We start from the raw sequence: 13,156 nt of genomic DNA on the forward strand, positions 1-13,156 counted from the left end.
AGTAGTAAAGAAGAAGAAGTTGATGAGAACTTTGAGATGGAAGATCAATGTAAAGATTAAATAATGATGACAATAAATGTCAAGGTTAGAGGGTTCACTAATGGTATATCAAACAAGCAAAATATTAAAGAGTGAACAAGATAACAAATACAAAACATATTAGTATCAAACATTAAGGTCTATGTTGAGTTTATATTATACTTATTCTTACACCATTAATGTAACCTTTTCAACTTGACATAACAAATTTAACTAAACATAATGAAGAAAAGAAAAATAAATAAACAAAATAAGAACATGAATAAGATAAAAGTTAACTAAGTAAAGGAAATGAAAGGCATCAACTTGATATTAATAAAAAGAAAACATAAGCAATACAGAAAGAGAAAGGAAGAGCATGATCATGATCTAGAAACCAAGATGCCTAAATGTATAGCAAATGCCTCCTTTTATAGGTCAAAATTAGAAACTATTGATTTGATGACTAATTGATGAGTGGGTGACCAACTCTTGACTTAGTGACAGTCCTTATCTTCTCTTGTCTACTGACACGACTAAAAGATTGATGTCTTCTCCCAAGTGCAAGAGTGTCAAAGTAATAAATAACCCGGCAAGATCAGGGTCAAACCACAGGGAGGTTAATTGTACAAATTATAAATAACAATAATACAACAACATTAACAATAACAACAACAACAATAATAAAAGTAACAACAACAACAACAACAACAACAATAATAATAACAACAACAACAACAACAACAATAAAGAAAAAGAAAAAGAAGATGATGATGATGAGAACTTTGAGATGAAATATTAACGTAAAGATTTAACAATGATAATAATAAATGTCAAGCTTAGAGGATCCACTAATGGTATGTCGAACAAGTATAGTATAAACTCTTATTATTCAATTGGAAACCACACACAAAGGAGGTTCCAATCAGATTATAGATTGTTAACATGATTACATTAGTCATCTTATTCAATTAATGCTAATACTTGTAAATCTCGTCAAGCATTCATGATTATAACTTATGTTAATAACAAATCAAGTTTCTTTCATAGCTCAGGTGTCGGTTATACCATACAGTATGGGCTATGAAAGTGCCAAGCATTTGTTGTACCAAGTGTTATACAACATAAATCAAGATTAGTCATTTAACAAGCAAAGTATTAAAGAGTGAACAAGATAACAAATACAAAACATGTTAGTATCAAACATTAAAGTCCATATTGAGTTTACACTATATTTATTCTTACACCATTAGTGTAACCTTTTCACCTTAACATAATAAACTTAGCTAGACATAATAAACAAAATAAAAATATAAATAAGATAAGAGTTAACTAAGTAAAGAAAAGGAAATTAAAGGTATAAACTATTAATGAAAGCAAAGCATAAACATTACAAAAAATACAAAGAAAGAAAGCAAGAGCATGATCTTGATCTGGAGACCAAGATGCCTAAATGCATGACAAATGCCTCCTTTTATAGGCCAAAATTGGGAACTATTGATTTGATGACTAATTAATAAGTGGGTGATCAACTCTTGACTTGGTGACAATCCTTATCTTCTCTTGTTTGCCCAAAATGTCATTAATAACGTCATAATTGGAGCCACTTGAAATATGAAAGTTGTAGGAAATTGGCTCAGCTTTCTTGTGTAAAAAATTCAGCGCATTTTGACTTCTAAAACTCCAGCTATGGCCAAAATACTGAACAGTGCTCGGGTTGGAGGACAGATTCGGGCTTCTTTGTTGTTGTAACAATTTGGACTTGAAAGTTGTAGGCTCATGTCTTACCTTTCCATCCATATAAAGTAGACCTAAATCTGAGATCTATGGATCCAGATATGACCCAATTATGAAACAGTGTTCTGGTTTGGATTGCACCAACATCTCTTTTCTAAGTTTGGTCATCTTTTTATCCTTTCAATTTCAGTTCTTAAATTCATCAATCAATCCTTTCATTTATGTGATAGGCCTGCATTTAAGATGAACATTTACCACAAATTAAAGGTATCTTATATTATTAGATAGGTTATTATAAAACATGTTTTAGTTAAGGAGTTATTGATACTTCAAGTGCAAAATAATGATATAAAACCTTAATAAAAATACACTTTTAAATACTAATCAATATTATATTGGCATGAATGCTAGATGACAAAGATGTTAGGATTTTATACTATGGGACTTTATATTCATCATGATGAGCTTCTATGTAGTTTCTTCATTTCATGCTTTATTTCATAGAAAACTAACATCATTTCAATAAATTCCACCCATATCCCAGTTCTATTCATTTAATATTCCTTTTCTTTATTGTCGTTGACATAATATATATGTTTATTATCTTTATTAACAATAAATAATAATGAAAGGACATATTTTTTTGAAAGAAAATATATCAAACTAGTGGTACTATGATAACAAAAGTTAAATTGTATGAAAAAAATCATTGTAGATCAAGAGACTTTTAATGTAAATTATAATGCTAGTCTGCCAACCATACCAGACCCAAGTATTAGGGTAAAACAATTTAAAATTTTTTAAAAGCATGATTGGACTGTAAGAACAAACACTACCTTATTCAAGCAGAATTTTTCGTTCATATTTAAAGAGGAAAGAAAGGAAAATAATATTAAATTCTAAGTGATTTATTTTAAGACTTTCCATCCAAATATTGGATAGTTTTTTAAAAGGTTCAAGCTTTTTTAAATTTGATATGTTATTACATGATCTAATTGTCAAAGTTTGTTATAAGAAGAGCTTATTCTATATTATAACTATTAGTATATACAAAATTTTTAAACTTCTAAATTGATACATTATGTTGTAGGAAATGAAAATATTATATATGTAAAAGATTTATTGTCTTTTTGACTTCGTAATTTGTGCAAGTTTGTAAATGATTTTTTCATTCAAATTAAAGATTAATAAAAAAATAATTGACTAAATTTTAGGGATGCATGTGACAACAATGTCAAACCCAACCATGCCAGACCCAAAAGCCTTGGGCTGGCAATCACAATAGGCCCAAGCGCCTTGGGTTTAGCAAACATACCACTAAAAGCGTCTTGAGTTTAACAATTATGTCAAACCCACACACTACTTGGATCTGACAATCATGTTTGGGTTTGACATTTAAAAAAAATACATGAATTTGACATAACTATCAAGCCTAGATGTTTGGTTGAAAAATAAAACTAAAAAATAATAGTGTAAAAATGAACATAAATCTATATTTTTAAATTTTTAAAGATTAATTAACTAATTTATTGAACTAGAGAAGAATGGAATAAGTTATAATTAATGCTCTCAAGCTCAATTTTTAATGTTTAAGCATAATTATCATACCTAGCCTGACATGACGGGTCAACCCGAGACTTAGGTGACCTAACAGAACCTAGTAGAGAGCTTTTTTTTTTTTTTCAAATATGTTTTTTCCCCCTAGCTAGAGGCCCCTTTTTTTTTAATCTTTTTCAGTTTGTTACCAAGTCATATCAAAGTTCACTATATAAATGCTAGATAAATATTTTATTTTTTCAATATAAGATTTGAAGCCTATATATGCATATGTGTGTGTTCACAAGAAAAAAAAAATATTTTTTCAATGTGGAATAAAATTTTTTTTTGATTTAAATACTTCAACTTAATAGGATAAGATAATATTTTTTTTAATGTGAGATAGAAAACATTTTGAAATAGTGTTTTAGTTTATAACAACATGAATTGTTTTTTAATTTTTATCATATAAAATATTAAAAATTTATTTTAAAAAAAATTCTTGAGCTAACCCATACCAAGCTAGGACCAAAAAAGTGTTAAGATGTGCGCCTGGACATGGAAACCATGCTAGGTGCAAGCATTTTAGGGTCTGGTAACCACATTCGACTTACGCTACTTGAATCTGACAACCATTTCATATCCATGAGCCTTCAGTTTAGCAACCATGTTTGGTGCCAGACCTAAACGTGAGTTGTTATGGTTGCTAACCCAGACACTTGGGTCTTGTATGTTTGCAAGACTCAAGTTGTTTGGGTTTGACAACCCTGTGCAAGTGGACTTTGGACTAAAACATAGTCCATTATAGACTTGTACGGTGGATTTTTCAAGCTCTTAAGGCTTGGAATAAGGCTAATGTTGTCTTTTTACAAAAAAAAAAATTAAATTATCATTTTGTTCATTGGTTGAAAAAATTAAAGCCCTGGTTGAAGGGTATTTCATTATTTTTCATAAGTTTACTAGTTATTAAACGTTTTAACAAGGATATAGTAGTTCTTTCACGATTATTTGCATGGTAATAATACTATTCCAACCCCAAAGTTAATAAAATTAAAACATGTCGCCTAGAGGTTTTTTTATCTTTTATAAATTGTTAAATAGTTAAAATATATATTTGGCCTAGAAAAAAAACCTGCCTTTTTGTTTTACCTATTCCTTTATAGCTCTTTTTCATCAAGTTCTAAATATCTTGAAAGGTTTTGTTATAAGAAATGCTTTTCAAGATTGAGCAATCAATTGATTGGAAAAAATAAGTTTTTATCTTGAAACCTTTTAATCATTGTTTTTTTCATTTTATTTTTTATACATTTTTTATTGTTGTTCTAGATAATAATTCAATTATTTATTAAAAAATAATTTACCAATACTTCGTGCACCTTAGGAAATTCTCCATTACCATGCTTCAACGATCATAATTACAATCAAAGCATGGAATGACCGGTAGAACAAAGTTATCGAATGCCAAGTTTTAATTTATTGTGTTGACATTGCTGCTGTCGTTGTAAAGACTTTTTCTGATTTTAAAGTTGCTACCATAACAATTTGAGGCTCTTTTGTATCTTGAAATAATGTTAATGCTACTGCGTTATTTGTTCTTTTATTTCTTAGGTGCTGTGACTGTTGGTACGTTTTCTAATGTACCCGTTGCTACGAAGAAACTAGCGTTTTTGGAATTTTATTGTTTTGAAGCTTGTTTTGGTGCTTTTATGTTGTGCTACCGTGTCTACTTTTTGTTGCTCTTGGATTAAGCTTAGAGAAATATTGATATTGTGTTTGCTTATATTCATTTGTTGTTTCTTCATTTAGCGGTTGGTCTGTTGTTCTTCCTGATGTTGTGTTTGATAACAGATGCAAAGGGTGCTGGTACGGCGGCTGTGGAGAGCGGGGTTGTTCATGAAGGTGCTGGTGGAAAGTGTTTGCTAGCTGGTCTGTTACAAATCGTTGCTGCCGGAAAAACATGACTATTGCTTGTTGCTACCGCATGTGGTGGTTGTTCTGTTGTTGCTTGTATAAAAGGGATTGTTGTCGTCTTCGTCATTGAAGTTATGTTATAGTTGTTGTCAATAAAGCTACCACTATTCTTGTTGCTGCTAGAAAGATCTAATCTCTGTTGGATCATTTGCTACAAGCAACTGGTATTGAAGAAACATGGATGTTGCTGTTATAGATGTTTAATCTTTGCATGGGGGAGGCCTAAACAAAGAGTTTCTCTCTGATACCATTTGTTGAAAGCATAAATACTTAATCTTCCAAGCTTTTGATTGATTGATATTCTACAGAATTAAATTAACTATTATAATCCATTAAGAATTTAAATTAACTAGGTAATCAAAAATTATAAAAAACATAAATATATATTTTTTAGAAGGATTCCTATTTAGATTAGATTTCATCTAATATCTACCACTAACCCATCAAAAGATACTATTTTTACTATTTTAATTATTTTTGAATTTTAATTAATTTCCCTACTTAAATTTGAATTTCTTTTGATTAATTGGGTGAGTTTTAACCTATATATAAACCAAGATCTTTGTTTCAGAGAAGAGTGGTGGTAGAAACTTGAAGAGTGAATCAACTTGGAGAGGCAGATTCTATTCAAGACAAGGCTCAACTGATGGTATTGACTATGACAGACAAGGAAAAAAGAAAGACATCAACTTCAATCGTTTGTTATATTTCTTCAAAACACACAAAGCTTTGCACGCATAGATTCGCGCATACACATATATATGGATGCAATCTGAACGACTTATAAATGGATAAAGCGGAAATACCAAAAATTTCAGAAGCATGATGAAAAGGTATCATGATCATCCAATGCAAGGAAGGAACGTATTTGTTCATGGTTTGCAGCAATTTCCCATCTTCATTTTCCTGTACCAAATTAACCTCTGATATCAGCGTGCATGCCATTCACTAAAAATTGGAAAAACGGAAAACAACTGCAAAAGCCATCAGTGAATGTTAATCTCTTCATAAACACAAAACAATCAGCATTTTGAATTCTGACAGACAGTGCTGGACATAATTAAGATTATACATTCACACAGGAAAATTCGAGGGAAGTCTTGACGCCAATTAATAAATCATTCATACTTAAGCAGATGGTCAAAACAATAATACCGCTACATGGATGTCATTTAAAGCTGGAAAGAATACAGTGCAAACCAAATATCACTAAATCAAAGCCTTGCAGGACGATATCATTTGAGAGATGCAGTCCACATTAAATTGCTTTAATTTTGGTTGCCAGTTTTCTTCTACCATTTAGATTCTAACAGTGGCTCATTTTAAAGCAACCAGACAGCAAAATTATGAGAGAAACTAACTTCAAATTTCTTGATGCTTGCTAAAACACCTAAGACCCCAAATGTGCTGAAACATAAGCCCCTAAACTCTTTATTTCACCGAGAACATATTTAGTTTGTTCATTGAATGTGGGACAAGAGATATCGATGCTAGTTGCAGAAAGCTACATACAGGTCTTTATGAATTATTGATTCAAAACTCAGCAGAAAGAATCTCACCCTTACTGCCCATGTTCTTGTCCAATGAAGGTAGCATTGCAATAAGTAGCTTCTACTTACCTCAAGTATGAACAAAACATCTTCCCGATGGTCTTTTGTTATAGTTTTGACAAAACCTTAAGCTATTTGACAATGTCGTTGGCACATAATTGATGATAAGTGATTCAAGAACTTCTTAAACTGCCCTAAGTTACATCGGAGGAATCAGACAAGACAAAAAAACGGTAGCATGTATGAAAGAGAACACCAATTCACCATGATCAAATCTCTTAAGCCTTAAAACCTCCAAACGATACTCATAACGGGTAAAAGAGACTCCAAAATGCACCACCAAGACAAAAAAGTTAGGAAGGAGAATGAACTCTAACCCACTTCAACACCCTCCCATCTCTCTCAAACAAATCATATTTTGGCAAACCGAGTACCCTCATCATGCTTTACTACCCTTTCAACATTGGTTCAGTCTCAGTTTGCACTCAAATAGAATCATTCATTCCTAAACTTAATGAATATGTTTTGGATTCTTACCTTCTGAAACCTCTCTTTCACCCTCTCAACTTCTGTAATTTTTTTACATGCCTATTTCTGACTAATTGTCTACGTGTCTCCAAGATATGAAAATTGCTTGATGCACATGCGTGCTGGTATGATTGGCTCTATTAACTTGTGACTCCATGACCTCTCGCACCTATTTGAAATCTTGCTCCCTCTGACGTTTATCGCACAAATGCTATTAATATCACTCTATTCTGTAAATTTTGTTTATGTGGTTGCCTTGTTTTCAAAGTGATCGTGAAACTTTCAAATCTGTGCCGGGAGGTACATTAGTTGTTATTACACAATTTAAAAGTAAGAGACCAGTGACAAAGTATAACAACTAAAGCATACCGGAAGGCGATGTTTAACTATTAAAACCATTCCTAAAAGTTCAAAGAAAGGTTGATTGTAGGAGTTTTTAGATATTAGTAATGCTCCTTAAATGCCTAATTTTGAGAGGCCTACAGCCATGACATTAAGATTTGAGAACAAATTAAAGAAATGCCGCCATTGGAGTACAGTTCTTACTAGAAGCACATGTGAGATCCCTTTAATTGGGTTACGAGTTAGTAATCTTGTTTCCTCTTGTTTATATTTCTCCTCCTAATAACTTGAAGAAGAAGAAGAAGAAGGGTCAATGAAACTCTTTTTTGTTTATATTCTGAGAAGAGCTTATTACATAAACATGATTTTGCTTGCTTAGTTAAATTATGTTCCAATCACTATTGATTTGTATTTTCAGTTTCATCCCTCTCTTCTATTGTTAGTGGACATGAGAGAATCATTGCAGTAAAGATGTTTCGTGCAATGAAAAAACTACAATATGAAAGCCAATAGCCGCCAACAATTTTTTGTTCTACGAGAGTGCACATTCCAACATTAATATTTTCATTACGTGTAAGAAGGCGATGGAAAACTACAAGATTTTGCATGGACAATTGAGACAAAAGAGTTAATCCAAAGTACACTGAAGTTCGAATTAAGTGAATGGAAAGCATGAACTTGTAAATTTAAAACGTGAAATCAAAATGGATTTTGCGAAATAAGAATACACACACACACACAATGCAACATTTCAAGATTCAGAACAACCAACAGTATCTTACTAAGCCAATACTAATAATGCAGTTTACATACAAACAATCTCTTGCTCTTAGAAAGAAATCTCGAGTTAAAACCATGTAAATAGATTCAGATTTCAATCACAATAACATTTTACTGATCTATTATCTTTTTGTGGCTCTCGGTTTTGAATATCTATTAATCAGAATAAAGAATGTAGGTTTATTCTTTTTTTTATTTTTTATGAATAGGCTCAGATCTTATTAATTAATATTAAAATAAAGTTTACTAGCCAATAAGCGAGTGACTTGGATCAGGGAAAAAAAAAAGGTTCAGAATTGGAACAAAAAAGGAACTGAAAAATAGAAGAGGAGAAAAGGGACTGTGTATGCATGTTTATATCCAAAAGCTACAGTGAATAGTCAAAAGAAAACCCTTCCCGCTATTATATTTCTTTTCCCGCAATTTTTGTGGTGATTGAAAGGAGGTTGTGCCAGGCTACGTGCATGGTTTTTACCAGCTTGTCAGGCTTGCTCTGAACCAGAAACAACTGAAAACCTAAGTAAAATTGTCAGAGCCCCACATAGCGCCGATCCATTGCGATGTGGTGAGGTTTTGAATTAGGCGAAAGGAAGATTGGGATTTTAAAGCTGTCAAGGTTTCACCCTCTAACCTAAAGAGAGAAATGAACTCTTGTTCCATTAGCTGCCAACCACATGACTCTAATTCTAACTCCCGTCATTGCATAATGTTAGGGAGAAGGGAACCAGAAAGAGAACAAACAAGGAGACAACCACCCTATGACCTATGCACAGCGGTCCATGCAGGAAGCAAATGAAAAAAATATAAAATATAAAGACATGAAAAGAACACCCATAAAAATTCAACCAAAGGTTAACTTAATTTATGGTTACCAAGAAAGAAACTCATATATGTTATAGCTATTCTATCTTTAATAGAGTAAAAATATGCAGTCCGCATGTATTCCGAGAACCAACAAGAGGGGGGAGGGGGGAGATGACGCTTACAAAGAAAGAGGCAAATTAAGAATCACAGAACAACTAGAATGGGAAGCAAATGTAACATAGATCTAACTTATCAAAGGATAAGTAAAATGACCGTAAGAGTATTGAGAAAGATTCGAGTGCTCTTATGTTACCTGAAAGAAGATGCCACAAGAAAAACAGACGCCCACAGGCAATAATCAGTTCTTCCCTTTGCCTTTCTGGTCAGAATGCCTGGTTCCATCGCCATAGCAGAGCTGCAACCCAGGTGGGAACTGGTGGTGGTTCTCCATAGCTTGTGGTGTTGCAGCACCGATAAAGAAAGGTACATTTGTGGTAGATCCGTCTATGGTAGAAGAAGTAGAAAACCTCTGGAGGTGAGGCAAAAGAGACGGTGATGATGAATTGGACTGAAGGGTCCCCCTATTGAAACCTGCAGCAAGGCCTGAAGATATTGTGAAATTTAGGTTATAATCCCGGCTGGATGCCGGCGGTTGTGTTGTGGCGGCCACTGGAATCAAATGATCTGAAACGAAAGGAAAATGTTGCAAATGCTCCTGGTGATTCTCCCCCGATACACAAAATGGTGGGATCGACATTGTCATTGCTTGTGGGATTGAGTTCCCTAACTGGATTTGCCCTGGAAACCCCGATGAATGATGAGTTGACCGCGACGAGGATGGCCCTAAAAGTCCTGAGCCGAAGCAGTCCATTGGGGTCGAAGGCCACTGCCTTGCCGCGACTGCTTTTTGGAACAAATTATTTGCATCAGAACCAGTAGGACTAGCAGTACTGTTATTGTTGTTGTTGCTGCTGCTGTTATTTCTAACACTACCAACCCCACCGGTTAAAAGCTCAGTAAATGTGGAGTTTTGAGAAATGGGGTTTATGTTGTGGTGATGCGCAATGCGAGAATCATTCTCTTTCTCCTTCTCCTTGGCTGTTCTCTCCCTGGCTCTCTCACGAGCCTTATCACGACTAACAGAACGCGAAAGTGATAGCCCTGAACCTTTGCTTGTCTCTGAAGTGCTACTGCAAGCAGATTTAGATAGCGAGAGATTCTGGTTCTGCCTAAAATTTAGGTCTTCTAGCTCAACATCAGCTGAATCAAATCCTTGTTCAGTGCTATCACTCGTTCTTTTCTCATCGCTTAATTGCTTTGGCGTCTCAGGAAAAGAATGATTGAGCGAAGGGAGCTCGTTAATTGCATCTTGAGCTGCTTTGATCAGCCATTCTACAGCTTTACTTGGCTGATCATAACCCAACCGATCTTGAAGGTCGTAGAATTGAATGGCAGTGCTAACTGATAAACGGACTCTCCGGTCTCTTAACCCTTTTGAAGTCCATACCTTGCTGTGCCGATCTTTTCCACCAGATGCTCTCGAAACCCTAATTATGCGCGACGAATGGTGCCACGCACGAAGACCATTGAAGGTCCCACCAGCAGCATCAATACCGCCACCACCACAACCAGCACCGTTGTTAGAATTAGTCCTCTTGAGCTCACCATCTTCTTCATCGTCAGGATATTGGTGGTCAGAACCATTACCTTTTTGAGCTATTCTGCTGGTGTCATTTATGCCATTACCAACTCTAGTGAACTTACAAGGCTGTCTCCGAATCTCTTCCGCCTCCATAGCACTACTTTCATGCCTTAACAAACACAAATTATTCGAAAAGAATAAAGAAGAGAAAAAAAAAGAAAAAGAAAAGGAACCCTCCTCTTTTGTTTCCTAATTGCCTTTGTTATTTATTATTTTCTTTCTTCTATCCCACCCCTATTTCTTCCTTATCTTTTGTGTTCTTATTGCGGCTAGAAAGAAAGAGAGAAACTTGAAAGTGGGTGGTTTATTAGAGAGCTAATTGAAGAGAGGAGCGCAGGTGGGGCTGTGTGTCCTATGCATTGATGACAATAACACAGAGAGCTGGGGGGGAGAGAGAGAGGTACTTTTGCTGCGTGAGTTATGAAAAGGGTTCCTTTTTTTGTAATTTTATTTATTTCTCAACAGTTCGATAAATCACAGTCCAAGTCAGAGGAGACCCTCCCCTAGCCCTTCTCCTGTACGTTTAAAGCTTTCTTCTTCTTCTTTTTTTTCTTTTTTGCAGTGCTGCTTCTGCACACAGAGTGCTCTTTCTCTCTAAAAAGCAAAGCCTGAAATGGCAGCTACCCTCTCATCAGCCCTGCAACCCAAAACCCATAAATCACTATCATAATAATCAAAACAGCATGACATACATACATACATATATATATATATATATATGACTTATTAACTATAGCACTAGCTACCACTAGTAAATAGCTAGGTTAGCTTATTAAACACAAACAGCTTATAGAGAAAAAAAAATAAAAAATAAAACTAGCTATTAGCTAGCTAAACATGATTAAAGGGTTGATGAGGTTGCTTGGAAATTAAGCTAAGAAGAAGCAGTAATTGCATACAGGTAGCCATCTCAGCAATGGTTTGTATTTAAAGCTTTCGCTGGCCCTAAAAATGGCAGGCACCACTGCTCACCCCACCTAATTAACAACATTAAATGACAAAGACCAAAAACAAAACATACATGAAACCAGAGTTTCAGAATTACCAACAAGGACTTGCACTGATGCTAGTTGTGTCTACAGGTGTCAACCTCTTAAAACTCAATAAACATGGAAACATACAGGAACAATCTGGTTAAAGTTAAGAACCCTTTTTTTCCCCGTTTGTATTTACTACTTAGTATCTCACACAGATCTTTACTTCCTAACAGCCAAAACTCACAGATCTACTCTCTTCTTTGCCGCAAAACAACATTCTTGTCAAAGACATTAAGCTCGTTCGTTTTGCTAATTTAAACCGATGAAATGTTAACCTGCAACCTCTCCCAGATCAGCCTCTCTCTTTGTTGATGTAAAGAGATGAGAACAACATCAAAATATTTTAAGCTAGCGTGCTTTATTATTAAGAACAAACATAATAAAAAATTCTTGTAAAACCAAACAGAAACTCAGTGGTATCGACGAATTGTTTTATTTGTTTTCAAAAAAAACCTGTTGGAGCTTTAGTTTGCGAGAAATTGTAGCTTTCTTTCCTAGTTATATAGTTTTCAACAAGCTCTGTTGTTAAGTATAGCTCTAAAATACGTAAATATAATGCATAGCTTAAGACTCACCATTTCTCATCAAAACCTATAAAGTAGAGCAACTCACAAGAACTTGAATTCAGATAACCATGGAATTTCTCCTTTTGAGTGTGCTTAGGGTTGAGAAAAGAACACAAGAGGAAACTTAGCAAGAGAGTGAAGAGTAAACTAACAAGGTGGGGGGTTTTGAAAGCACGAGGAGGAGGAGTTTGTTGAGTGTTTCTTCATACCCATGACGAACAAATCACCGGGCTTATCGGCAAAGGACAGACACTGCGCCGTTCCTTCACCCCTTTATTATTTTTATTGTTGCTGTTATTATACTAATAAATATCTCTCCTTTCTCTTCTTCTTCTACCCTCCTTTCACGTCTTTTTTACTCTCCTTTGCCACTCTCTCTTTCTATTATCTAAGGATCTACACACACAAAAAAAAAAAAAAAAAAAAATCCACCTTTATTTAGTTTTTCCACCGCCTCTTTCTCAAATAAGTATATAAAACTATAATTAGCTAGCTATAAGCTTCATTCCCATCGATGAAAAGTAATTTTTAGAGAAATTATTTTTTAATTTATTTATTATTAAAAGAATTTAATTCATGAAAAAT

The 13,156-nt window shown here is 34.1% G+C and overlaps 1 protein-coding gene across 3 annotated transcripts; it reads right to left on the reverse strand.

Moving 5' to 3' along the window:
* Window positions 1-5,930: 5,930 nt before the first annotated feature.
* LOC105118623 (transcription factor TCP2-like) lies at window positions 5,931-12,864 on the reverse strand. 3 transcript variants are annotated; one of them, XM_011016604.1, is made up of 3 exons: window positions 12,581-12,864; window positions 9,580-11,605; window positions 5,931-6,168 (listed from the first exon to the last, which is right to left on the reverse strand). In XM_011016604.1, exon 2 carries the CDS (start codon window positions 11,059-11,061, stop codon window positions 9,625-9,627), a length of 1,437 nt encoding a protein of 478 aa, XP_011014906.1. In that variant the 5' UTR covers window positions 11,062-11,605; window positions 12,581-12,864; the 3' UTR covers window positions 5,931-6,168; window positions 9,580-9,624. The 3 variants fall into 3 exon arrangements, with proteins under 3 accessions (XP_011014906.1, XP_011014905.1, XP_011014907.1); XM_011016603.1 differs by having other exon boundaries at window positions 5,931-6,210; XM_011016605.1 differs by lacking the exon at window positions 12,581-12,864 and adding an exon at window positions 11,868-12,553 and having other exon boundaries at window positions 5,931-6,210.
* Between the last annotated feature and the right edge of the window lie 292 nt (window positions 12,865-13,156).

Source organism: Populus euphratica, unplaced genomic scaffold (assembly GCF_000495115.2).
Source record: "Populus euphratica unplaced genomic scaffold, PopEup_1.0 scaffold2081.1, whole genome shotgun sequence".
Classification (NCBI taxonomy): domain Eukaryota; kingdom Viridiplantae; phylum Streptophyta; class Magnoliopsida; order Malpighiales; family Salicaceae; genus Populus; species Populus euphratica.